At 53.3% G+C, this 27,455-nt stretch overlaps 1 protein-coding gene across 5 annotated transcripts; it reads right to left on the minus strand.

The window, feature by feature from the left end:
* Positions 1–7,082: 7,082 nt before the first annotated feature.
* On the minus strand, positions 7,083–23,562 carry CUNH15orf39 (chromosome unknown C15orf39 homolog). 5 transcript variants are annotated; one of them, XR_008390007.1, is made up of 4 exons: positions 23,355–23,562; positions 16,515–19,198; positions 11,354–14,586; positions 7,083–10,507 (listed from the first exon to the last, which is right to left on the minus strand). XR_008390007.1 is itself a non-coding variant. In XM_037130913.2 (3 exons), the coding sequence occupies exons 2-3, from the start codon at positions 19,144–19,146 to the stop codon at positions 14,219–14,221; spliced, it is 3,000 nt and encodes a 999-aa protein (XP_036986808.2). In that variant the 5' UTR covers positions 19,147–19,198; positions 23,355–23,562; the 3' UTR covers positions 7,083–14,218. The 5 variants fall into 5 exon arrangements, 2 of the variants coding, with proteins under 2 accessions (XP_036986808.2, XP_036986817.2); XR_008390009.1 differs by having other exon boundaries at positions 7,083–8,211; positions 9,184–14,586; XR_008390008.1 differs by having other exon boundaries at positions 7,083–8,725; positions 9,184–14,586.
* Positions 23,563–27,455: the final 3,893 nt, after the last annotated feature.

A 27,455-nucleotide genomic window follows, 5' to 3' on the forward strand; every position in this document is an offset into this window, starting at 1 on the left:
TGTAGATAGCATATAGTCGGATCATGTGTTTTTACCCATTCTGATATTTATCATTTAATTATAGAGTTTAACCATTTACATTTGAAGTAATTACTGATAAGGAAGGACTTCCTTCTGTCATTATGCTATTTGCTTTCTATACGCCCTATTTTTTGCCCCTCATTCCCTGTAATCCTGTTGTCTTTTGTATTTAGTTGATTTTTTGTAATGAAATGTTACATTCTTTTCTCATTCCCTTTTGTATACATTTTAAAACTATTTTCTTTGTGATTACCATAAGATTATATTTGAAATCTTAAAGTTATAACACTTTAATTTGAATTTATACCAACCTAACTTCAATAACACAAAGCAACTTTTTCCTTTACAAATTGTCTACACCCTTTTTGGTTGTTTATGTCACAAAATTATATCTTCATACATTGTGTGCCCCAAAATATAAAGTAATAATTATTTTAAATGCATTAGTTTAATAAATTATGTAGAAAAAAGATTGGGAGTCACATATCAAAGTTATAATAATAATTGTTTTTTAATAAATGTAATAATCTCCCTTCTTTTTTCTTTTCTTCCTTTCTCTTTTTTCTTTGAACTTTTTATTGGTCTCCTGGCCCCACCAAAGCCTGCCCCACTTCCGTTTCCTTTAGCACCTCAGAACTTTGGTTCCTTAACCTCAGATACTACTTTGCCATTCACAATTCTGAGGGTAGTTTTTCTTTTGTTTTGTTTTTTTATGGATTGTATGGAATGACTGTTGTCCAGGGCATCACCAAGACCAAAGTCCTCCCCTTTTTCCAGTAAGTGAAGATAGATGGCAGTCTCAGCCTCCAGCTTGACCTTGATGTTCATTCAGCAGGGCCTCATACTCCTGGGCCTGGCGCTGCCCCTCTGCCTGGGTCTGAGCCAGCCCTGACTCTAGGTGCAGCAGGATCCCGCTGAGCTGCTCCATCTGCATGGCATAGCACGTCTCCACCTCCCTCGGGCTCTTCTCCAAACTGGCCTTCAGATTCCCCATGGAGTCCAGGTCGGTCTCTAAGGACTGGACTGTATGTCTCAGTTCTGTGAGTGTCGTCTCAGCAGCGCCTATTTCAGTGGTCTGCGGTGTTCTCCTCAGTCTACTCAGATTAGTACTTGTCTAGCTCTTCTCTGTTCTCCCAAGCCAACTAATCTTACTGGGCCCAGATGTCCACCATGATCTTGCTGAGGTCTTGAGATCTGGGGCATCCAACTCCACAGTCAACCCAGAGTTGGCAATCATAGACCACTAACTTCCTCATCGTGATTCTTCTTTATGAAGTACAGCTCCTCCTTGAGACCTCAGTCTCTGTCTCCAGTTCTAGCTAAATGATATTGGTGTCATCAGTGATCTTTTGGAGCCCACTGACTCCAAAGACTGATTCATGGCCAACTACATCTCATACTTGACTCTGAAAACATCAGCAGGAAGACAGGCATTATCCACAGAACTTGCAAAGATCTGAGACATCAGGTCCTCTATGATAGTCTTGAAATAATGCCCCAGCCTCTGACCTGGGTCCCTTCATCTCCAAGTGATCCCAGATTTTGCTCTCCAGTCTCTGATTAGTAAGTATCCTCCAGGGTCCTCACCTCCATGTATGAAGCCAAGAGGTCATTTGGCATTGCATAATCTTGCTCTGGATGTCTGTTATGCCCGCCAGACCTCCATTCATCTTTTTCTTTTAGTACTTTTAATACATTTGCTTCCTTATGTTCCAAATCATAAGTTTTTAATATAGTGTCCCAGTATCTTCTGGCATCCAAAGTTTCTGATGAAAATCTGCAGAAAATCTCATTGAGGATCCCTATTATGTGATGATTTGCTTCTCGCTTGCTGCTTCAGAAATTCTCTCCTTGTCTTTAGTTTTTGCAATTTTGATTGTAATGTGTTTCTTTGTAGGTCTATGATTTCACCTTATGTGGAGTTTGTTGAACTTCTGGGGTGTTTATATTTATGTATTGGGACAAATTTGGAAAGTTTTCAGCCATTATTTTCTCAAATGGTCTCTCTGTCCCTTCATCCCCTGCTTCCCCTTCTGAACTTCCGTGATGCATATGTGGGTTGGCTTGATGGTATCCCACAAGGTCCTTAGGCTCTGTTCACTTCTCCTCATCTGTTTTCTTTTTGTTCTTCAGACTTGATGATTACTGACCTATCTTCAAATTAAAAAAAAACTTTTTCCTTTTTTAACAACAGTTGACAATATTACTTTTAAGTGTACAACATGGTAGTTGGACATTTATATACCTTATAAACATAGTTATAACAATGTTACTGACTAAATTCCCTGTGCTGTACTTTACATCCCTGTGACATTTATTTATTTATGTTTTATTGATCATGATATTACAGTTGTCCTCATTTTTCCACCTTTGCCTTCCTCAACCCAGCACTCTTGCACTCCCTCAAACAATCGCCACACTATTGTTCATGTCCATGGGTCATGCGTGTAAGTTCTTTGGCTACTCCATTTCCAATACTGTACTTCACATCCCCGTGGCTATTCTGTAACTACCTATTTGTACTTCTTAATCCCTTCACCTCTTCACACATTTCCCAAGCCCCCCCTCCCATCTGGCAACCATCAAAACACTCTGAATCTATGATATTCTCTCTACTTGTTTGCTTAGTTTGTTTTTTAGATTCAATTGTTGATAGCTATGGGGTTTTTTGGGTTTTTTTGGCCATTTATTGTTCATCGTTTTGATCTTCTTCCTTTTCTTAAATAAGTCCCTTTAACTTTTCATATAATAATGGTTTGGTGATGATTAACCCCTTCAGTTTTTCCTTGTCTGGGAAGAACTTTATATCTCCCCTCGGATTCTAAATGATATCTTTGCTGGGTATAGCAATCTTGGCTGTAGGTCCCTGCTTTCCATGACTTTGAATACTTCTTGCCAGTTCCATATAGCTTGCAAAGTTTCTTTTGAGAAATCAGCTAACATTCTTATGGGGTGCCCCTGCAGGTAATTAACTGCTTTTCTCTTGCTGCATTTAAGATTCTCTTTATCTTTAACCTTTGGCATTTTAATGATGACATGTTTTGGAGTGGGCCTCTTTGCACCCATTTTTTATTGGGCTCTCTGTGTCTCCTGGACTTGCATGTTTATTTCCTACACCAAGTTAGGGAAGTTTTCTTCCATTATTTTTTCAAATAAATTTCCAATTTCTTGCTCTTTGTCTTTTCCTCTGGCACCCCTATGATGAGAATGTTGGGCCTCTTGAGGTTGTCCCAGAGGCTACTTATACTATCCTCTGGGTTTTTTGGGGGGGTGGGGAGATTTTTTTCTTCTTGTTCTGATTGGTTATTTTTTTGCTTCCTTATGTTCCAAATCATTGATTTGATTCTTGGTTTCATCCACTCTACTGTTTCCCTGCAAATCGTTCTTTCTTTCTTTCTTTTTTTTTTTTTAAGATTTTATTTATTTGTCTTTAGAGGAGAAGGGAAGGAGAGAGGGAGAGAAACATCAATGTATGGTTGCGTTTGTGCGTCCCCTGCTGGGAACTGGCCTGCAGGGAACCTGCCTGCAACCTCGGCATGTGCCCTGACTGGGAATCGAACCGTGATTATCTGGTTCGCAGGCCCGCGCTCAATCCACTGAGCTACACCAGCCAGGGCAAATCGTTCTTTATTTCAATTAGTGTATCCTTCATTTCTGACTGGATCTTTTCTATATTGTTGAATTACTCACTAAGTTTTTTGAGCATCCTTATAACCAGTGTTTCAAACTCTGCATCTGATAGATTGCTTATCTCCATTTTGTTTAGCTCTTTTTCTGGAGTATTGATCTGTTCTTTCATTTGGGCTATGTTTCTTTGTCTCCTCATTTCGGCAGCCTCCCTGTTTGTTTCTGTGTATTAGGTAGAGCTGCTTTGACTCCATGTCTTGGTAGTGTGGCCTAATGTAGTAGGTGTTCTATAGGGTCCAGTGGCACAGCCTCCCCTATTATTCAAGCTGGGCACTTGAGGTGTGCTCTTTGTGTAGGCTGAGTATACTCTCCTCTTGTAGTTGAGCCTTGATTGTTGTTGAAAGATCAATGAGAGGGATTTACCCAGGTCAGTCAGCTGCAAGGATTGGCTGTGACCATTGACTACCATCCTCTGCCCTCTGTGGAGGTTCAGCTGTGCAGGGCCCAGGTGGTAGAAGTCCAATGTGGTCTGTAGCTATCCACTGGGTGTGCTAGCCAAGATCAGCTCCTACTTGTGTTTCTGCCAGGGCCACCCTGCCTGAGCTATAAATCAATCTGAGATGGCTACTACTTGTGCTGAGCTTGGAGATTCCTAAGTGAAACCAAGCTGTGAATCTAGGCTGGCTGCTGCTAGTGCTGGGCCTGAGGCTCAGTGAGGCCAGCTGTTGCTTGCTTGAGAGGATTTAGGAATTTGTGTAGTATGACCCAAGACCAGCCATTCATATGGAAAAATAGCTTGGGTGGGCCCATAAATTGGTTGGGGCTGAGTCTCTGGGGATCTCCAATGTGGGTCAAACAGTGTTAGCCAAGTTGATGAAGTCTCAAATATGGCACGGGCTTGCTGGCTCTCTAGGGGGATGGTTTAGAAAAGGGACGATGGCCTCTGCTCACCCTGATGCCACACACTTCAGTTTCTCCCTGTATACCACTGGTGCCTTTCAAGCTGCTACCCCGGTGCTGGAGCTCAGAGGGAGTGAGTCTGAGTAGATGAGTCCGTGTCTGGGTTCTTTAAGAGGAACTGCTTTGGGCTTCAGCAGTTTCTTCCACCAACTCAATCCTCGCTGGTTTTTGCAGCCAGAAATTGTGGGGACTTATCTTCCTGGCACTGGAACCCTGGTCTGGGGGGCCTGGTGTGGGTCTGGGACTCTAGGCTCCCAAGTTATCCCTCCCCAGTTTTTATCCCCCACACATGGTTGAGGAACCAACCCATTCCACGTCTGTGGCCCTCTTACTAGTCTGGGTGGATGTGGTTTCTTTTATTCCATGGTTGTCACACTTCCATTCAACTCAATTTCTGCTGGTTCTGAGTGATGGTTTTCTGTATTTTAGTTGTAATTTTGATCCGGTTGTTTGAAGAGGTAAGCCATGTCTGTCTGTGCCACCATCTTGACCAGAAGTCCAGTCACTTCAAAGACTTTGTGTAGTATATTTGCCATTATGATTTTTATAGGGACAGATTCTTCTGACGTATTTTTTGGTTTGTTCTGATAAGGCTATACTTTCCTGTTTCTTTGTACGCATTGTAATTTCTTTTGTTAAAAATGGATATTTGAATAATAGTGTGGTATCACTTGAAATCAGATTTTCACCTTCTCTGGATTTGCTTTTCTATTATTTTTTTTCTTTATTTTGTTTTTTAAAGAAAGTTTATAGGCCATCTCTGTGCCAAAAATCAGCCTAATGTGTAATCATAATTGTCTTCTCAGATCCTTTCTAAGCCTTTCCTTGGGCATGCACAGTAACTTTTTATCATTTCTAATGTATATGAAGTTTTTTAAAAAGATTTTATTTATTTTTAGAGAGAGGAGAAAGGAAGGAGAAATAGAGGAAGAGAAACATCAATGTGTGGTTGCCTCTTGCACGCCCCCTATTGGGGGCCTGGCCCACAACCCAGACATGTACCCTGACTGGAGATCAAACTGGTGACTGTTTGGTTTTCAGGCCCATGCTCAATCCACTGAGCTACACCAGCCAGGGCATGAAGTTGAATGTTCTAATCTTCTATTTGTTTTCAAATGTCTGGCTCCTAAAAGGGGAAAAGCCAAAAATAAGTGGAGAAAGAAGGTACAAATCCTCTAAATCTTCTGGAAGTCACTTCATCCAGAGGTGGAACGGCTTTCTGCAGTGGAGGAGGTGCAACAATGGCTGAGTGTCTCTGTCTGCACCTTGGTGACCAGAAGTAACAATAGCCAATCAGAGAACAGATCCCCGGTATTTGAAGGATAAAGCCTTTTTTATCCACCCTCTGTCTCATTGGGTTCATTACATTAGTTTCCCTACTTTTATTTGTATTTGAAATTTCCAAAGTAAAAAGAGGTTTTTTTTTTATTTTAAATTTTATTTAAAGAACAGACATAAGAAACACATTAATCAAATACAATAAATGGATATTTTAAGACTCTTGGTTTGAATATCCATCTACAAAATGAGACAGTAATTAGGTACTTTGAATGCTGACTGGACATTTGATCATTTAAAAAAATTATCTTAGAGAAGAAAGAAAACCCTCTACTCAATCCACTACTACACCAGCCAGGGCTAAGGTATTATTGATAATTTTACTTTTTAGGTCTGATAATACTCCTGTGCTTCTGTTAAAAAAGGAATTATTGTACAAAACATATGCATACTGACTTTTTAAAAATAGATGTTTTTTAAACAAAGCTTGGGATTTATTTTAAATAATCTAGTGTAAGCAGGGTATGAAGAGTATAGAGAAAGCAAGAGTGTCTATATGTTGGTAATGATTCAAAATGAATGAGAGATTACTATATTATTTTCTTTACACCTGTATAGATAGAAATTTTCCACTTAAAGGAAGGTCAAAATACACACTTAGATAGACTATTTATATGTATATTCCCTATAGCATATCTGACCTTCCATCTTGCACAGATTGCCTTCTCCATGAAAAATACCTCTTAGCTCTGCTCCTAGGCTTGTATTCTCTCAGCTTGTATATGTCTGAAAATATCTTTGTTTTGCCTTATTTTCTTTTTTTAAGGTTTTAGGCCCTGGCTGGTGTAGCTCAGTGGATTGAGTGAGGGCCTGTGAACCAGACAATCGCAGTTCGATTCCCAGTCAGGGCACATGCCTGGGTTGCAGGCTGGTTCCCTGCAGGCCAGTTCCCAGCAGGGGATGCACGAAAGGCAACCATACATTGATGTTTCTCCTCTTCTCTCCTTCCCTTCCCCTGTAAAGATAAATAAATAAATTTTTTTAAAAAAAAGGTTTTAATTTATTTTTAGGAAGAGGGGGAGGGAGGGAGAAAGGAAGAGAAACAGCAATGTGTGATTGCCTCTTGTGTGCCCCCAACTAGGGACCCATCCCATAACCCAGGCATGTACCCTGACCAGAAATTGAACCGATGACCCTTCATTCCCAGGCCACCGCTCAGTCCACTGAGCTGCACTAGCCAGGGCTGTTTCGCCTTATTTTCTGACAGTATTTTTGTTATTTATTAAACTTGAATCTGCAGTTATTTTCTTTTAGCACATTGTACGACCTCATGGTTCCTGTTGTTTCAGTTGAGAAGTTAGTTATTAACCTATGTGTTGCTCTTTGTGTGTGCCCTCGAGCCCGAGGTCAGACCTGAGGCCTCTAGCATGGTACCCATCCTCCAATGTCAACTCATGGGTTTTTGCACCAATTCAATACCAACGAGGGTCTCCAAGTTGGGGTGCAGTGAAGAATGAAACTTTATTCAGTGCAAATAGATTGACTGTGATACAGCACCAATGTGAAAACAGCACAGCTGTGAGGCAGCCCTGGAGCCAGGCCCCTGTCCGGCTACACAGCTCCGCTCTGTTCTTCGATGGTCTGCTTTGGCCTGTGTTTGCTGTGTTCTGTGCCACTCTGCTCTGGCCTGTGCTCATCTGCTCGGCTCTGCTCCAGGGAGACATGTTCAGTGTTCCAACTCAGTCAGGGAAACAGTCTTCAGTCTTTGGTGGAAAGGAAACGTGCACTACCAAAGTCAGAGGGAAGCTGGCTTACATAGACAGAAGTCCCTGCCCCCATCCCTGATTAGTGTGTCCTCATGCAAATGAGGAGTCCAAATCCTCACAGTTTGATTGGTCCAAAAAACACTTTCCTGATTATTCAGAATGGAGCTACTCAGAATGATCACTGCTGCCCAGCTCAGTTTGGATGGGGAAAGCCTCAGTCCTACTGGCTGAAATAGGACTCTAAGAATTCCTCCGTAAGGGCCGGCTCAGGTGGCAGAAATAGTGAAGGCAGGCATTTCAGTGCAGACCTCTCCCTGAGGTGCACTTTATTTGAGGCCCCTGTGTAGCAATGGCTGATAGGCTCTGGGTTTTGTTTTTTTTAATTTAAGTGCAGTTAGCCACCAGGAGCTTTTCTTGGTGGGACAAAGGTGTCTTCTTTTTCAGGGTTCATACGAAGTTCCAGGCCAGGAGTAGAGCCAGACTCCCTTCGGGGGCAGAGGGCACAGTGGATGGGACACAGGCCACCCAGACATCACTGGGGCTCTGGGCCTGCGGCCCGCTGGGAAGACAAACATACAGGGGGCTCTGCTTGAGGGAAAACTGGGCCTGGACTAGGGCAGTTCCGTCTCTGGTTAGACTCTCAAGCTGAGGGCCTGCCCACCACGGGCAGGGAAAGGGGGACCTGCAGTCTTCCCACAGTCCATGTTCCCTCCTGCCAAAGTTAGCTCCATATAATGGGGTGCAGAAACATTGGGCACTCTTTCCAGCTGTCTGTGGTCTCTTGCGGTGGTCTCTACAACCCCTAGGGTGAGTCAGGATGGGGGATTCTCAGCAGCCATGGTGGGAGGGGAGCTGGGTCTTGGGGTGGGACACCCCCAGCAGGAACATGGCAGGGGCTGTGAGCATTGGTTCCTCAGGACTGTGGGGGAGTCCTGCTGTCCAGGTAGCCTTGGAGACACTCCTGCTGCCCAGCTCAGCCCAGCTAGCCAAAGCCTGGTGCCAAGCAGTCTATCTGCTTGAGAAGAACATTTTGAGGGTTATTATGCCTCTGTCCAGGAAGTTAAGGGTCCACCCTGTGGAAAGGGCAGTAGTCAGTAAGGAAGGGGCTGTGGGTCGGGGCCTTGGCATGGGTCCCCCAGCAGTCAGGGGCCATGACAGACAAAGTCCCCATAGGAGAAGGGGAAAAGGGATTGGGCTCTGTCTTCCTGAGGTTCTCAACAGCAGGCTCCAGAGGGGATCCTGGGAGGGAGGCCAGTGAGCAAGGTACAGCAGCCTCAGCACCTCCTTTGCAGGGGTGGGCTCAGCTGGAGGGTTGGAGCCCCCATCACAGATGGGCCTGAGGGCTACAAGAGAACAGGGCTACCTGCTGGGGCTTCTCAGAAAGCCTGTTGTACAGAGTGTGGCACCCGCTGAGCCAGGAGAAGGCTCCCCACCAGTCCTGAGAACGCTGGAGGAGACCAGGGGTATGGGGCCAGCAGTCCCCATGAGGCAGGGAGAGGGGTAAGCTAACTCCAGGTGAAATAGCACTCACAGGTGCGGAAGAAGGCTCCACGATGGCAACAGCTGGAAAGGACTTGGCTCCAGAAGCCAGGGAACCGCCACACCCAGTGAGCTGGAGTCAGTGTTGAAGAAGCACCAGGCAGATCCAGTGAGGACCAGTCCTGTAGTAGCCGGGGACCCCTGCCACCTGCGGGACTTGAGGACACTGGGTAGTGGTAGGCAGGGGTAAGGAAGACCTGGCCTCTGTAAGCTGGGTCCTGGTAATGTTCTGAGGGCTACAGGTGGCAAGCTCAAGGGTAGGAAAGGTTGGACAGGTCCACCCTGGCTCTCCCACATGGGGGAAGTGCCAAGAATCATGAACAGGCAGGCAGGGCCCAGGTCTTGGGGGGACCCAGGTCCCCTTGAGTAGGAGCAGTCTCCAGGGTATCTTGCCCACTCACGGTGGATAGGAGCCTAGACTTCACTTGAGGACACTCAAGAAGAAGGACCGAGTTCAGCAGACAAAGGACTGGCAGAGCCCTGGCCCTCTGCCAGGGTGAGAGTTGGGTCAGGGAGGTTTGTAGGATCTGAGGACAAATAGCAGCCCTACTTTGAATCCCAGGCTCTGAACTTCAAGTAGGAGAGGAGCTGGGAGCTACAGTGAGGGCTTGGAGAGGGGCCTGCCTTGGCCCCACTGCCCCATCTGAGAAGAAAAGGGTCCGTACATAACTATCCCATGGCTACTGGAGAAAGCAAGGGACCCCCTACCAGGCCTGGGAATCTTAAGGCCCACCAGGGGCCTCTTCAGGTCCTTCCAAGGGACTCAGGGTCTCAACACCCCCTTCCCAGGAGCACACCCCCTTCCCACTGCCCCCAGGAAGACACTGGGGCTTGAGAGTTGGGTCTCTCCAGGACAGAGGCGGGGGCGCTGGGGGCACAATGAGCAGACCAGAGAAACACAGGGGGTGTCACGTCAGGTGAGGTGTATACCTCCAATGATACAGGAGCCTCGCAGGGGCAGTGGCTAGAATGTCGGGGGGCTGGTGTCCCTACGGAGACAGCGGTGCGCCCAAGGAGCTCCCCATCTGCCTGCCAGCTCCAGCCCAGGAGGAGATAAAAGGGGCTGTGCTACGCCCACCCTGCCCTGGAGCCCCGGAGGGTTGGGCCAGGGGCTCCTCCTGGGGTTGGGGACCAGAGGAGCTACTAGGGACATGCCTGAAGAACAGCCAGTAGACTCAGTGCCCACAGCCTGCAGCTCCCCCCACAGCTTTCCTCCTACCCACTTGCCTCAGGCTTCCTCAGCTGGGCCTCAGGGGCGGCAGACCGGGCTGGAGCTGCCCCATGGGCTGGAGGCACCACTTCCATCTTACAGAGGACTGTGGGGTCAGAAGAAACACATTCAGTTAGGTCAGTTGGGCCGGGCCCTGAGGGGCCGAGGGACACACCCGTGGGAATGAGCCAGGGCAGGAAGCACCTGGATGTTACCAAGGGTGTTGGTAATCAACCCCAGGCACAGCCCTGCCCTCCTCCTCCCTCCAGAGCTGTTGTCTCACTCAGCTCTTCGGGATTAACTCCTGGCAGCCGAGCCAGCTGGTTGGGCCCCACAGCCTTTGGTACTGGGCCAGGGTGCCAAGGGGGGCTGCCAGGAGGCAGGGCCTCGCTCAAGCTGGAGCCTTGAGCGCCACCCTCCTCCCGTTAGCTCAGGGCAACAGGCCCACAGGTTGCCGAGCAAGGCCACCTGAGGCAGAGAACAAGCCCAGCAGGGCAGGCCTGGGCTGGGTGGTGGAGGTGGAGCTGGTGCAGACGTTTCATTTCCTGCCTCCCAGCTGGCCCAGAACCCTCAGGACTGGCTGGGGCCTTAACACAGCCCCTGACTTAATGTGACCGTCAGCATGCTCCTAGACTTCTGTTTTCCCATCTGTAACCGAGAAGGGATGGTCCAAGTCACTCAAAATAGGTCCCCGAACACCTCAGAATCACTTTGGCAGTTCCGTTAAAAATTCAGATGCCTGGGCCCTGAAGACCATCTTCCAGGTGATTTTGTTTGAGAAGTCCCATCTGGGAGCAGCCCTGCCCAGGAGCCTGGGACAATTATAGGGGAACCGTGGGGCCAGAGAGGCCCATTCAACCAAGGCTGAGTGGGGCCCACGCACGTGAGGGGTGGGGAGCACAGCAGCAGCACACCTTCCTTGCCCTCGGCTCTTAGACATCGGCACTCTTACCAAAGAACGGAATGGCCTTGGTGAGAAAGCAGTGGCTTGTGGCACCGCCTCCCTCAGGCAGGAATCTTGGGCAGCTCTGTTCCTGCCCTGCCACCTTAGGCTGGGCCCCCAGGACACTGTCAGAGCCCTTCCCTTAGCAGAGCCCTCCGACTGGGGCTTCCGGGGCAGAGGTGTGCCATGGGGAGCAGCTGCCTCCTCCCAACACGTCCAGCTCTGCAGGACTCTAACCCGGACTCTGCATCATCATGGTCCTGTAGGACACAAGTGGACAGATGCCGAGGCTCAGAACCCACCCGGTAACCATGGTAACATCAGCTCAATGTATGCCTGCCAGGGAACGGGCACAATAGGTGTGCAAGGAAAGGGGCAGGGGGAGGAAAAAGAGAAGGAAAAGAGAAAATAAATAAGTTAACAAACTGCCAAAGCCAGTATGACCCTGGCAGTGAGGTGGGTGAGGCTGCCCTTGGCCTGGAGATTCAGAGCAATTCCACCCATGTCCGAATCCTGTCTAAGCAGCTTCAACTCTAACTTTCTACACTGGAGTTTTCCACAGACATGGACCACATCCCGTTCTCCAGGTTCCAGGGCTGAGTGAACTGCAATAGGCTGGAACTGGAACCCTGTCTTCTGGCCCCGCCCCTCCTGCCGGGTTCCCTGAGCGCCAACCAGGGTACCTCCCTTTCCCAAACACGTCTCTCCGCAGCCTCCGCACTGTTCAACTCACACTGCCCTTCACAACAGCTTTCACCCACCTCGTCCTGCTGGTCTTCAACACCCATTTCAGGCAGCGAGGCTTCTGGGACCCATGACACGTTCTTACCCCCAGACTAGGAGAGGCCCCTCCAGAGCTTCCTCAGCACCCTTTCCCCAGGTTGTCACTGTGGAGACCACACTGCACTGGGGTTGCCTATCTCCCGCCTGTCCATTACGAGGAGCAAGTGCCGCCACTCCAACCCTGGTCCAGCGCAAGGCCAGGCTCTGGCTATAGGAGCCACAATGTAGTTATGCACAGGAGGAATGGTGTGACTGAGCTCAGCGAAACCCATTACAGTCAAGGCCAGGCACGTCTGACCAGCCTCAGGGGCCTGGCCCCTGGGGCAAGTGGACTGGAAAGCACATCCAGGAAGCCATCTCAGCAGCCCTGAGAACAAACCTTTGCAGGAAACAGAGCCCCACTAAAGTGTGCGAGGGGCTGTCCCTCTGCAGGATAAACCACTGGGATGGGGAGCGAGGAACAGTGCTGTTCCACTTAGACCTTGGGGGACACATCCTTGGTCCCGAGAGGCATGTGCACTTGGGTCTGGAAACCAGCACTTCTCACCAGGCCACAGGCTACAGATCGGCAACCACTAGGACCTATAAGGGTCTCAGGGGGCTTTCTTGAGCAGGTAAGTGGCTGCCCAGTGGGTAGGCGACAAGAGCCCACATGGCCAGAGCTAGCTGGGGCAACCCTGCTGGAGAGCCTTCTGGGCTGGAAGCAGGGACAGCTGCAGCAATCCGGCGAAAGGCTAATCACCTGGTGAAGACGAAAATCTACAACCCCCCAACACACAGCCAATCCCAGATCCCAAACCAACCCATATGCTTTAATGTTTAAAGGCCTGCCTCCGAGGGTGCCTCTGCGGGGGTGGGGGGGACACCACGCCCGGCACACCCACGGCTACAGGGAGCTCGGAGTGCACCACAGGACTGGGGACCTTGACAGGGGGAGCCTCTGCCACAGTTTCTTCACACTCAAGTCCAGTGCCACCGCCTCCCTAGGTGAGCAATGCACCCTCAGAGGGGCCTCCTGGGCAGGCGGTATCTCCCGGGACCACAGCCTTGTTACAAACTTAACCAGGCCAAGTGCCCAGCTTGCCAGACTCGGCTCAGTTTAGCACCGCAAGGAGGTAACCCACAGCAGGCCTGGCTGACAGAGCTCCAGCTTGTGGAGACAAAGTCCTCAGTCTGCATCTTCAGAGACCTTTCAACAATGAGCTGTCTCTCAGCCTGACCCTTCTAGTCGCAGCAGATGCTCGGCTTCCAGCAGACATACAACTGTCTTGGGATAATGCACTAGGTGAGGTTGGTAGTTCAGGGCAGTCACTGGCATCAATTTAGGACAGGCCTGGGACCTCCCAGGGGTAAGAACAGCAGGCCCAGAACAAGGCTGCCAGCCCCAGGCTATACCCCTGCACTCCTGCAGCGGGGGTAGGAGGGTGGGGGTGGGGTATGGGGGTGGTGTGGGGAGGTGGCAGACTCCCTCAGGGAGCTACAGGCTGGGGTTTAGGACCCAAGCCCAAACACTGGGGCTGTAACTCTAGGCTTTCCTGGGGAATGACTTTAGAAAGTGTGGCATTCACTGTACCACTCCAAGATAACCAAGTCCTGTGATACATAAAAACTTTCCGGAGGCTCTGCCTGCCTCAGCCTCCTAGCCCAGGCCCTGGCTGGGAACTGGGCCCTTGCCCTGGGGAAGCAGGGAGAGAACCATGACGGGCGTGCCAGGAGTCACCCTCACACAACCCTGTGAGGTAGGCTATGTTGTTGCTTTACAAACAAGGAACTAAGGGCTCGGGAGGAAGTGACTTGCCAATCACACAGCAAGGAGCCAGGATCTGGGCCCTGGTTGGTGGAACTCCAAAGCACACATGTCTTCTCTAAGGATGAAATGGAAAGTAGTCCTTCTAAAAAAGGCCCTCAAGTTAAAAGTCCAGGGGTTCACAGCCTGGCCTGGCCGGGGAGCGGGGACCTGGGGAAGAGGGCCAGGTGAGAAGCACTCCAAGGACATATCCCCTCCTCTCCTGGGCAGCCGGCCAGCGGAAGGGAGGGGTAGAGAGAGTGATTACCAAACAGCAGCTGTCCAAAAAGCACCAGCCACCGGTGCTACAGGTGATGGCTCTGGCTGCTCAACAGATGTGGGCAGGATGAGGGCAGGGCTGCTCCTGAGGTCTTGTGGCCCCAAGTGGGCAGGGCCAGGCCATTGAGCCAGGCAGTTGCCAGCAGCCTTCGGCAGCGGGCCCTCAGTCTGGGGCTGGCCGGGCTGGCGCCGGCATCAGGGGCAGGCGAGGCACTGTGGGACCGTCCCCCAGCGGCTGCCTCTGCTTTCTCCGGGCCAGGAGTTGGCGGCTTCCTCCCCAGCTTCCTGGCCTTGGGGATGGGTGACTTCTGAGCCAGGGAGAGGCTCTCTGGCTCATCTCTGGCCATGGTGGGTTCTGAGGACGGCACATATCCAGCCTCTGTGTCAAAGTCACCTGGGAAATAAACACACAGTCATGCTAAAGACCTCGACACCCCCAGACCCTGGCCTCCCAAGCTATCTAGACCAGTGGCCCCGTTCTGTTCCAGGCCAGGATGACCACAGCAGGGTCACAGAAACCATGACCCTGTTCCCTGCACATGCCCACTGGCCAAACCACTAAGCTGCGAGAGCATGCTTTCCCCCAGGTAACACCACAGCCCTCCCCGATGAGGGCGCTACTCAGGGAGGGGCTGTGTGGTGCAAGGACAAGAGGAAAGGGGCCTGAGAGAAGGAGGGCCACGCTTCAGAGTGCTGTCATCTTCTGCCACACTGCCACTAGGGCAGGAGCCTACGCCCCACAGGGCCTGCCCTGCAAGCAGAGCCCAGAGGGAGCATCGGCGGGCATGGGAGGGCGCTCCTGACCAAAAGCACGGCCACTAGGGAGAGGGTGCCAGGGAAGCGCTGTCCCAAGGGCACCACAGAAGGGCGGCACCACGAAGCTGTGGGGAGGACCCAAAGCTCAAGAAAGGAGTGGGGACAGGGCTACTGAAACCCAGCTGGCAGCAGGGACCTGGGCCCCAGTCATTTTCTCAGCAGGCGCCAAACTCTTGCAGACCCAGTCAGAACAGAAGGGGACTGTGAAGAGCCTTGGGTCCCACTGTCCAGCAGGCAGCCCAGGAAAAATGGACCTATCCATTTCTGGGTCCCAGAGAGCCCAACTGTACAGGGAGAAGGTAGGGCCGGGCAGCCCCTGCACAACGCACAACACAGCGCACTCTCTCTCGGGATAGAAGACTCCCACTAACACTGTGTGTGCCCCACTGAGTCAACTGCCCCAACTTCTTAAGTGCTCAGGGGTCAGCAGTTTCATCACCCAAATGCCAGGCCCCACACCTGCCCGTCATTTCTTCTATCCCTTCTCTACCCGACCTGAAGCTTGGACCAGGTAAGGGCCTGGGGCAAGGCTGTCGGGATGGGGAGGGGCGAGGAACACTTCTATAGACACAGCAGGCCTCGACTTGAGGTCTCCTGAGGCAGAAGAGGCAGCAACGGACACCAATGGGCACCATCACCAAAGTCCTGGAGGAAGAAATGAGATGGTGCCCACCACAAGATCACACACCCCCTCAGGGTGAGGTGGGGCCACCGGAGCCGGTCAGGGGCTGCTCTGAACAGCACAGAGCATGCTGGACAGTGATGTGCACAAGTTAGTTGGGAAAAGCAAACTGCCAAACAAGATCTCAACTTACCAGGACACTTCCATGAATGCAAATACCTGGGAAGACTGAAAACTGTGCATTCAGAAGGCAGTAACGTGGGGGGGAGGGGCGAACACCCCCGCTGGGTTTCGGGAAGGGGGCACTGGATGAGAGGAGGTACTGTTCTCTGGGATGGGGAATGAGCTTAGGGAACAGCTCAGGAGTGTGGCCTGGGAGGACTTCAGGGTCAGAGACACACCAGCCAGGTGCAGAAGTCCAGCATGCAGTCGGTAATGTGGGGCTGGAGCTCAGAAGTGGGGAGGTTGGGAGAGACAGACGGGGGGAAATAACTTCAGATAATAAACAGGGCCTGGGCAGAGTCCCAGAGTCCAGAGAAGCCTGCAGCAAATACAGGAGGAACAGGAGAGGAGGGAGGGGGACCAGGAGGACGCAGCGCCAGGATGGCCAAGGAAGCATTTCCACGCGGACATAGAAGTTGGCACACTCGGTGGCTTACAGAAGAGGCTCTAAAGGCTGTCACTGACACTGGGGGTGAAGAAGGATGGGGGTCCATGAGCCCATCCTGGAAGGCTAGCCATCCCCACACCCTCCCAGGTTCCAGGGCCTCCCTGACCTTTCCAGAGGAGTCCCTCAGCCCCTGGCTGTGAGCACTCGTACAACCCACACACCTGTCACTCGCTCACACAGCTTTCGGTGGCGACTGGGGTTGCCCCATGCTCACCCAGCTGGCGGCGGACACAGTCACGCCACTGCAGGCCCAGCAGGTCAGGGTATATGTCGGGCAGCTGGCGCAGCGCCAGCAACTTCAGCATGCGCGAGGTGCAGCCCCGCAGGGCCCGCTCCCGCAGGGCCCGCTCCTCTGACAGGGTGGTGGGTCGCAGCTCCACCCGATGCTCCTGCAGCACGTGGTCCACAGAAGCGGGCGGCAGCCTCGGGAAGAGCCGCTCCTTCACCAGGTGGATGGGCACGAAGATGGCACCCGCCCGCACGACGTGGGGGAAGGGGCACTGCTGTGTGCACACGAAGCGCTGCAGCTGGGACAGCAGCCTGCCCAGCAGCCCCTGCACAGCCTGGCCGTCCTGCCACGCTGCCTGGCCCCACGGCCCAGCCGTCTCCAGCCATTCGCGCAGCTTCTCGGGTGGGGAGTGGGCCACTGAGCCCGAGATGGCATCACACAGGGACTCGTGCAGCCCTGCAAAGTACTGCTCTGGGGAGTCCACTGGGACAGGGGTAGAAGCTGGAGTTGGAGCCTGGGCTGGAGCAGGTGATGGAGCCATGGTAGGGGCTGGGGCGGCCACAGATACAGCTGGAGAACTGGGCAGTGCCAGGTCAAAGCAGGCCACAGGCAAGGGCTGGGTGAGAATCTGTAGTCCAACGGGCATAGATGTAGAGGTGGGTGCAGGCTGGTCAGAGGCAGGGCCCGAGGTGGGCATGGATGGGACCACGGCTGCAGGCAGGGGTGCCGGCCGGAGGATCTTGAATTTTCGAAACATGAAGGCCACAGAGCTGTGGAAGTTGGTCTTTGGGGTGGCCTCTGCGGTCACTGGCAACCCAGGCAGCTCTGAGACTGTGCTCCCCACGCCCGGCACACCCACGGCTACGGGAAGCTCGGAGTGCACCGCAGGGTCCGGGACCTTGACAGGAGGAGCCTGTGCCACGGGTTTCTTCACACTCAAGTCCAGCGCCACCTCCTCCCTCAGTGAGCAAGGCCCCCTCACAGGGGCCTCCTGGGCAGGCGGCGTCTCCCGGGAGTCTTGGTCGTGGCTGTCCTTGGGGGCTGGGGCCGGGTCAGGCTCAGATGAGGCCCCGGGTGTCTGCACATCTAAATAGTCACGGTAGGGGGCCAGGCTGAAGACGTTGTCGATAATGGGCATGGGCGGAGAGCCAGGGGACAGCGTGCCCTGGCTCTCTAGAAGAGACCGGTGCTCCTGCGCACAGGATGGGAGTGCTGGTGGGGTGTGGGGAACTGGACTATCTCCAATGACAATGGGTGCCCTAGGGTGCTCTTTGAGCTGGGGCTGGAGCTGTTCTTTCCTGCAGCTTGGCAGCCACATGGTCTCCTGAGTTTCCCGCACTTCAGTCACAGGCTCTGGGCACGGCTGACTGGCACTCATGGGCTGGCACGCTTGCTGGACAGCACTGGGCTGTGGCACAGCCTGAACACTGTTCTGGGAAGGTGGTGTCCCTCTGAGCCCGGGGGATGCTCCATAGAGAACAAGGTCATCCCGTGCATAAGGGAAGCCCAGCGACTGGGGGGCAAAGTCAAGTGGGCACCGTGGAGCAAGAGGCGGCTCCACCTTAAGGCCTGGTGAGGGTGTTGGGAGGGGGACAGAGGGATAGGAGTAAGTGTCCAGCCCCACTGGGGGCATGCAGGGTGTCTGGGCTGTCTGGTGCTTCAGGTAGGGGCTATTCTGCCCACCGGCCAGGTACCCAGCTCCCTTGTGGGCTCCCAGAGGCTGTAGTGGGGGCACCGAGCTGTAGCTGCTCTGCTTCTCTGGGTGGTGACAGACTGGAGGGCAGGACAGAGCCTGCGGAGGTGGGGGGAGTGGGTAGTGGGAAGGCACTGTGTCCTGGTAGGCTGGCCCCAAGGGTTGGGCCAGCTGGGTCCAAGGACTGGGGGGGCCCTCAGACAATGACTGCTTGGGGTCCCCAGAATAAGGACCTGTATACTTGGAAGCCAGGAAGCCCGCGCTGTGGATGGTCTGATACTTGTCCAGGAATGCCTGGCACGGGGAGAAGCCCCCTGAGGAGTCTTTGCCAGATCCATCAACTGACACGCCACGCAAGAAGGTGCCGTCCAGGGACTGAGCCTTGCCAGGAGCCAGGGTCAGAGAACAAGGTGCGTCGGCCGGGGGTAACAGGGGCCCAGCCATCAGTGTCCAATCAACATCCAATGACCTCTTCGCTGCCCCGTCCCCCAGGCAAGCCGAGAGCCCGTAACACAGAGGGCTGCGATAGACGGGTTTGGGTGCCGCCAGCGGGGGGCACGGGTAGGAATGAGCCTGGGGGCTGAAGGGCAGGAGCTCACCGGGGCCAGAGTCCTGCACCTTCTCAGAGCTTCCTGCTGGCGGGCGATAGAGCAGACAGTTGGCCAACAGGTTTTCTTCCCGAAGCGGGGGTCCTGCCATGCTGGCAGGATACAAAGGAGGGTACCGGGTCCAGGACGCCAACCGCTCTGAGCCTGCTTTGGCAGCACCCTCCATGGGGCAGAAGTAGGCACCCTTGTAGTTGCAGGGGTCCTGGTTAGCAGCAGAGGGAGCCAAGCTGTGCCGGGGTCCAGAGTCGGCCTCCAGACGGGGTAGCTTGCCGTACAGCATGGGCCCCAGGGGGCCTTGTGGCCGCTTCTCCGCCATCTCTGTGAAAAGGCTTCAAGCCCTCCGGGGCCCCAGCTACTCAACTGCTGACCTGGCACAGAGAGGAAGACAGACATGGGCCATCAGAAGAACAGGCGACAGGTAAGCGACAAGGGGCGGCTGCTCTCCCTGACTCACCACTACACCTAAGAACTTGGCACTTAGAAGATACTCAATGAAGATTCTGTGAATAAATGAATGAATGCATGATATAATGCGGAGGTTCCCAACTTCATATGTTAAACGGCAGAACCCTTTGTTAATGAGTTGCAGTGCGGCAGCCCCGCACACACTCCCCCGCCTCCACGCCAGGAGCCCCCCTGTTCCACTTTCCTTCCAGGGACTCCCGAGACAACCTCCTTGGGCTTTCAGACCTTGAAGACACTTCAGTCTGAGGATCGCTTTGTTGGCTACTCCCCACTCCCCATATACATACAAGACCCATTCAAGCCCAAGTAACTGATGAAAAGATACAGCATAAGAGGCAGGCTCTGACCTCCCATGACGAGCTCTTAGTCCAAGTCCCAGAGTGAATGCAAGATGCCCACTGCAGCCAAGATGCAGAATGGGGCATTGTTTACAAATGCAGGTTTCCTGTGACATTCTATTTTTTTTTAAGATTTTATTTGTTTTCATATTTTAATTTATTTTAATCTTTACTTTCTAGAGGAAGGGAGGGAGAAAGAGAGGGAGCGAAACACTGACTGCTTGGCTTCTGCAAGCACCTCGACTGGGGACAGAGCCCACAGCCTATGCGTGTGCCCTGACTGGGAATCAAACCGGTAACCTTTTGGTTTGTAGGACAATGCCCAACCCACTGAGCCACACCAGTCAGGGCCTGTGACACTCTTTAGATCTGTTTTGAAAGAGCAGCCCCGATTCACCAAAGGAGCCTAGACCAAAGAACGAGGAAGATGAGCATGGCTTGTCAGTTAATGAATTTAATAGGGAACTTCCGTACAGAAAAGCAGTCCCGGACAGCAGCAAGACGAAATGGGTCCCCGCACCTCCCACCCCCTAGACCATGTGCTTCTATCTCCTAAGCAGTGAGAATGTGTGGGTGATCAAAGGGATCAGGTGCCAGGGGGCTCTGGTGCCAGAGCAAGTTTAGAAATAGGTAACATTGAGGGGGACTCGCCCTGGAGACAGAACTAATGAAAATCCTGTGACTAGCCAAGAACTCTGTGCACATATTCCAGAGCTGACCTGGAGGGAGGGGCGGGGGTCAAGGGTCCGGGTTCACTCGGATGTGAAGACAGCAGATTACCTTTAAGCTGGAGTCACTTATGTTCCACACAAGATCTGACCTGCCAGGCTTATTTAAAAATGGCACAGCCAGGCCTGGAACTCAGGTTCCTAGGCCCAGAGCAAAACAGATACTGGATTTATTTCAGAAGGGTGGTCCCCCAGGAGAGGTGACCCCCAAGGAGAGGTAGCCAGGTGCATCGCTTTGCACAAGCCACACTCCCTCCCACCCTAGCTCCACCCCCAACAGGAGAACCAAGGCTGTCCAGCAGATGGCGCTGTGGCACCAGCAGGAAGGTCCCAAAAGTTAGAGGCGAGCCTGTGTCCACCCCAGTCCTTAAACTGCAGTTGGCTATTCGCAGGCAAACGGTGGGAGCACCAAGAAAAACAGGTGGGGAGGTGGGAGGGTGTGAATGTCCAGGCAGGGAGCCTCCAGGGCCTGGAGAGTGCTAGTTTGCAACTACCCCCATTGTACTGATGTTAAAACTGAGTGTGAGAGAAAGACTGAGGCCCAGAAGCAAAGCTGAGCAAAGACTGGAACCCAGGCCCACAGAGGTGAAGCATGGGTTTCCTCAAGGCAGCAGGCACTCAAAGACCTATGAGGGGTTACGAGGTTAGTCTGCTAAGGCCACGTGACCTCCCTCTGCCTCCTCCAGCACCCTGTTCCCCGAAACCCACAGGTGGCTTAGAAAAAATAAACCAGCTCAGTCTTGCTCTGATTAGGCCATGAACCAGGTGTCACAGGTTTCTATTACCAAGAAGCCAAAAACAGCCCCCTCTCCCAGCCCTCTCCTCCCTTCTGGCTGGTAGCCAATGACAATCACAGGCTCAGTGTTAGTCCAGCATATTTTGGGGACAGGAAGAGCCGAAGGTAGTATGGGGGCCAGTGCCCACTCCTATCCCAAGGAAGCCAGGTGGAACTCTCAGAAAGTTGGCTCATCTCCTGGCCAGAAATTATACCTCAGACCAGCCCAGGGAAGGGATGTTGCAAAGAAGACAGGAGGGGGGATCAGGACCACAGTATCAACAGCAGTGCCCTATCCCGGGAGAATACAGCTTCACAAGAAAGGGTTGTATGGCCCTGGCCAGGCAGCTCAGTTGGTTAGAGCATCATCCTGATATGCCAAGGTTGTAGGTTTGATTTCTGATCAGGGTACATATAAGAATCAACCAATAAATGCATATATAAGACAAACAGCCAATTGTTGTTTCTGTCTCTCTTCCCTTAAAAGAGGTCATATAGTTGTGGGGTACTGAGCCCCACCCTGCCCTCAGGAGCTCTGGACTAAATAAATAAGTGCTGGCTCAGTCTCATCTCCCCCAAATGTTCCCTGGGGCCTCCTTCATGCCCACTTCCCAGTCCCAGGAGTCCTTCTCTCCTGGGCTCTGCCCACTGTGTGCCTTTGCCCTAGAGACTTCCTGAGACATCCCCCCCAGGGACCCAGCCTAGAGAGGTGAGGCCACCCCTGGGGCCCTCAGCTGCTTTTAGGAGAGCGGAGTCTCCAGAGAGCCACCAGAGGACTATGAAGTGTATGGAGGGGACCTTCCTATCAGTAGGAGATGGAGGCCCGCTCCCTCAAGTGAGGCCCCTCTTCACTCAAGACAGGAGCCTCCTTTCCTGACACATACATACTGAGTTGGCAAACAACTGCTTTGAGAAAGATGGGACTCCAGGGAGCACGGTCTCATCACTCTTTGGGCCACCGCGATGTTTGCTGGCTGAGGCTGGAACTGGGCTAGGAGGATGAACCTCAAGCAAGGCCCAGGGCAGGGTCTGGAAGAGCCAACTAGTGCTATGCCATCCAGGGCCTAGGCTGGGAGACAAACAGATCCGTGGCCCAATTCCTTCTTCCACCTCTGGGGGGAGAGGGCGGTCTCTGGATGGCTGGATGGACGTTGGGAAAGAACAGGAAGAGAGTGATCCTGCCCAGCTGTGGCCAGCATCTGGCCTCTCAAAAGACTGAAATAGGGCCCCCCTCCCCGTATTCTCACACTTTTCTCCAGCTGAGGTTCTGGGACACTGCTATCCCTAGAACCGAACCTGGGCAGCCCAGACTACAGTGGAGGGACAAGGGTCGCGGGATGGGCCTTAAGCCGCTTTCTTGCCCATAACTCTGGTACCTGGGGCCTTCAGCCGCCTGGCTTTGGGGCTTCCGGGTGTCCCCCATGCCCTCCCCTGCGGCACTGGGGCGCACGTGCACCCACAGCAAGCTGATATACAGGCGGCCGCCACGCAGGCAAACCCGTGCCTGCAAGTACGTGCATGGCCCACATCTGCACACACTCCCCTCCAGAACTGCGTTCTCCCCTCTCGGACACCGGCACACGTGTGTGCACACACGCAGGCCCGTGCATCGAGCACCATCGACTGACACCCAAAGACTGGCGGGAGACCCGGAGCAGGGGGCGACCCGGCCACAAAATCCTGGCAGCCACCGCCTCGGGACGATCCCGCCAGTCTGGGCTGCGGCCAGAGGGTGAGTCAAGCCACAGCGAGGAAACCGCAGGGCCGTCCAGTCCCAACAGGGCGCGTCCACGGTCCCACAGCGCCTCAGCGCCCTCTGCCCCCCAGGCCCAGTACCCCCGCCGCCCCTCACATAGCTCCGCCCGGACAGTCCACCAGAGCCAGGGCCCGCGGGAGGCCCGAGGGCTCGCCCCCCCCACCCCGTTCCTCCTCTCCAGCTCTGCACCCGGGCCCCGCCGGAGCTCCAGAGCACTGCCGGTGCTAGGAGCCTCGAAGTCCAGGGAGAGTCGGGGCAAGGATGCGGCCCGGGACCTGCAGCCCTTTAGCTAGGGGCTGGTAGCAGCCAGGAACCACACCACCCTTGGCTCAGGGCCCGCGCTCCCCATTCCTCCGACCGGCCGGTAGGGGCGCCCTAGGGCAGCGCCGCCCACCCCTTCCGCACGCGCCTCCCGCAAACTCGGCCCAAGTTTCCAGGCCGGACGGGCTGCCGAGCTCCTACCTGCAGGGCTTCAGGCGGCCCGCTGCTGCTGCCCGGAGCTGCGGCCGCATCCTCCAGCGCTGCCAAAGCCGTGGGTCCTTGTCCCGCTGGGCCCTGTGCGGGAACTCGCGGTGAGTTCCAAGCCTAGAGCCAACCTCCTCGCTGCTGTTCGCGCCGCCGCCGGGCGCTGTCTGCAGTCCGGGTCGGGGAGGGCTGGGGGCGGAGCGGGGGCGGGGCGGCCAGCACGGTTGGGGCAGAGCCCGGCAGCGCTTCCAGGAGCCTGCGCTCCCCTGGGCCCAGGATGCGGAGGGCCTGTGTGGGCCAACCCTCTGAGGACCCGGCTGTGGGCGCGGTGCACGTCTGTACCCACCATACTCCACGAACCAGTGCTGGTCGCGCCCAACGCACGCCTTCCTTCAGCCACTTCGTTAGATTATTTGTTCCTTGTCACTTTCTAGCTACGTGGCCCTGTGCATGCCCCTTGACCTCGTTGAGCTTTAGTTTCCATAATTTTAGTAAAACTGAAATTATGTCATAGTGGGATTGTCGTAAGCCTTAGAAGAGGTTGTATTGAAATATCTGGCACACAGTAGGTCCTCTGGCTCCCTTGGCCAGTACTAATGGCTTTAGGGAGCTGGAGAAGGGCTCCTTAGTCTAAGTGTAGCCAGTGAAGACAAATTCCAGACAGATGCATCTCAACTCTTGTTAGAACACCACACCTGTCTGAGGAAGGGGTGATTTTCCTATTCCTGTAGTGAGCCAGGTATGAGGGTACAGGTAGGGAGTGCTGAGTGAACTGAACTCTTTTGGCAAATCTCCCTCCATAAAACGGGCCTGAGCCTGTGTAGCCTGAGAGATGGGGTGGGGTGAGTATTTCCAGCCAGGAATAGTATATTGCCAAGAAAGAGGCTGGAGGGGTGAAAGGGCTGTTCCCAACCCCAACTCTCTGGGCCACCTGATTTGGGGTGAGAAGCCCCTCAGTGCTGCTGCCTTCTCTGAAGAAACCTGGTCAGTTCCTGAGCTGCCTAAGAACTGGAAACAGGTGTCTACAGTGGAGGAGGGGTGTACATGCCAAAGGTCAGAGAGCAAGTTCATGGGGCAAAACCTCCCAGTCCATCTGCTCAGGTCCCAGAGGTCAGGGCTGCCTGAGTCAGAAGACTGTGCAGGCCTGAGGCCCCAGGTTCCAAGAGTCGGGAAGGTGTTGGAGCAGTTGGAGGTGAGGAGGACGGGCTAGACACTACAGGTGGGAATAGGAAGAGGCAGTGGAGGTCAGCTGGGAGGAGAGGAGGGGAGAGGAGAGGGTATCACTTAGTTGAGAGCTGGAGGGGCCTTAGGACTAGTCTGGAGAGCTCTGGGGAGCAGAGATTCAGAGATAGCTGGGGCTTTCCCAAGGTCACAACTCAGCATCAGGAAAGTGTATCTACGTGCTGACAGCTACTAGTCACAGCCAAGCCTCAGGTCACAGCTGTTTGCTCTTCCCTGCTCTCACCCCTCACCAACTCCGCCCTCCTTTCCCCCTCCTCCAGCACACCACGGCTTGACCCACCTTCACCTTGCTATTTGAGGAGTGGGAGGAGGGCAGTGTTCTCGGCTCTTAGGTCCAGGACTCTCAGGTTTTGTGCTCAGGTGGCCTGGTGTTCTCGCCAATCCCTCTGAGCCTGAGTGAGTCGTACCTAGGCCAGGATGAATCTGATAAGACTCACCCCACCAAGTCCTGTCTTAATTCAGGACTCTCACAAAGGCAGCAGGTCACTTAATCAGTGTCTTGTCCATTCCTTTTCGGCGTCACTAAAACACATTGGAATATAAAACAAAGGACACAGGGTGGGGGACTTGGCAGCCATTTTGTAACTCTGAGACTCAGCTTCCTAATCTGCAAAATGAAAACCGTGAGATCTGCTTCGTAGGGTAAGGTGAGTGTCAAACAAAATCCGTGTGGAAACAGTTCATAAACTGTAAAAAGCTCTGTAGCATGTCAGCTGACTGTCACTTTCTCAATGCCCTGACCTTGCCCTTTCTTCTGTACCCCAAGGGTCCTGTGCAGAACCTATGGAGAGAGGTGGCTATCAAGCCTTTGTTTGATGACAGGAAGTAATTAATACAACGTGGCTGTCCTGGGAGCCCCCACGTGTTTATTAGGCTGTGGTGTAAGAGAGGAGAAATAGTATTGAGGTTGGGAGAAACAGTCTGTCCTTATGTGGGCTTCCTGGGCAGAGTTAACAAAGAAGAGTAGCTTAGAGGAGTCTGGGAAGGGGGTCTCACACTCACACCACACCAAGTACACACAGGCTCCACACATTCCTCTTCCACCCCACCCCAGACACAGATGACTGTTCCTGGCTTCCTGGGAAGGCAAGGTGAAAGGTCAGCTCCCCAAACAGCTTCTTAATGTGGCCACGCCTGCTATTTACAAAACTTTCCTTCCCTGGAAGAGCTCCTGCCCACCTCAGAGCAGGAAGATGTGGTGCCCGCAGGCACCCTGCAGACAGAGAAACAGGGAGGCGTGGCACCTTTCCCCAAGACGCACAGCAGTGCTCTCCCCAATCCTTTCAGACCCAGTCATAGACATTGCCTCCCCCAAGAAGGCCCCTGGACAGCCTCTCTCCCCTCTACATCCTCCCAACAGAGGAGCAGCTCAGTGTTGTTGGGTGGGCAAGGCAGGGAGCTCCCACCTGGAGCATGGCCCTGTGCCAGTCACTCGATAAACGTTATGTCCATTAATTCATACAACCATATGCAATAGGTGTTTGAAACACATAAACTGAGGTTTGCCCTACTGAGCTGTGTGAACTTAGACAAGCCCCTTGACTTCTCAGTTTAGACTTCTCATGATAAGGCAATATCCCAGAGCTTGTGTGGATCCAGTGAGTTCACAGCTTTCTTTATAGTAAGCCCTCAACCAGTGGTAGCTCTAAAGGAGGAGGGGTGAAGTATCTGGCCCACATAACCAAGAGATGGAGTAGTTTGGATTCCCCCCAAACCCTTCCAAGAGAAGGCTCAGGTGCAGCTGGTGGTCAGGAACCCTCTGCTATGGAAGCACACAGAGCCTGAGGGCTAAGCCGTGCCAGAGGCCGGCAGTGCGGACTCAGAGCACGTGGGTTGCATAGAACCAGGGGTGGGTCAGGGTCATGGGATCTGATGGCAGTGAGGTGAGCCACTTCCACAGGTGTGCTGGCAAATCACACCTTCCTTCTGGAGGCAAGGCTGGGACACAGTAACCTGTTGCCTTGCTATAGTGAGCAGACAGCAGAGTGCAGAGCCCCCCACCTCACCTCCAGAGGAAATCGGCCTCTCAGAGGGAGGTCTTAAAGGCATAAAGAGGGAGACGGGCCTCCCTGGAGGATGGCGCCTGCCAGCCTACTGGCTACAGAAAAACAAAACAAAAGAAAAACCTATGCAATAATTTGGGGACCTAACTACAAGGAAGGGGGGAGCTCTTTAAAAAATGAACAGCCAATAGGGGTTGCCTGTCCTTCCCATCTTTTCTCCCACCAAATATTGAGGACCCCCAGGCTTTATGCTGGCAGTGAGTGGGCCCCAGCTGCTGTTTCCCAGCACAGTAAGAGAGGCAGATGGAAGACAGCCCTGGGGAACTCTAGTGTGATACGTGCCTGTGTGGGAACAGGGCTGCTGCAGAAGCCTGAGGAATAGGGGCTGGGCCTTGAGTCAAGAGGGGGTCCCCATTCTGCCTGTGCCAAGAGCCCAGTCACTGAGAGGTATGGCTTGGTACTAGACGCAGTGGGAAACTTTCCCTCCCTATCTCCAGAGAGGTCTTTCCAATGTCCGTAGGTGACCCTGTCACCCCACCCCCAGCTTGGAGTCTCCCAGGGCTCCTCAGTGCCCCACTGTGGCTTCTGCTTCTCTCCCTATTGCCACTGCTGTCCCCAGAGCCAGCCAGAGCTGAGTTGCACCTCTATGCTTTGGAGTATGTTTGTCCAGCTCTTTCTTTGCTAACTTCCTTTGGCCTTCAAGATTCAGCTTAGGCCCCTTCCTCCAGAAAGTCTTCCAGAGCTCCAGAATGCATTTAGTCATCTCTTCTGAGGCCTCATAGCATTACGCAACTCATCTTCATGCTAAAATTACCTGATTAGAAGCCTGGCTCCCTACTAGACTGTGGAGGGA

This window comes from Artibeus jamaicensis, unplaced genomic scaffold, assembly GCF_021234435.1.
Source record: "Artibeus jamaicensis isolate MK-2021 breed Jamaican fruit bat unplaced genomic scaffold, CSHL_Jam_final scaffold_286, whole genome shotgun sequence".
In the NCBI taxonomy this organism is placed as follows: domain Eukaryota; kingdom Metazoa; phylum Chordata; class Mammalia; order Chiroptera; family Phyllostomidae; genus Artibeus; species Artibeus jamaicensis.

Bases quoted from the DNA above. Each gene is read 5' to 3' on its own strand.
- CUNH15orf39 (XM_037130913.2), bottom strand. From the start codon at position 19,146: ATGGCGGAGAAGCGGCCACAAGGCCCCCTGGGGCCCATGCTGTACGGC. The intron at 14,587-16,514 runs GTGAGCATGGGG...TTTATTTCCCAG, and splicing joins CTGTGTCCGCCGCCAGCTGG to GTGACTTTGACACAGAGGCT.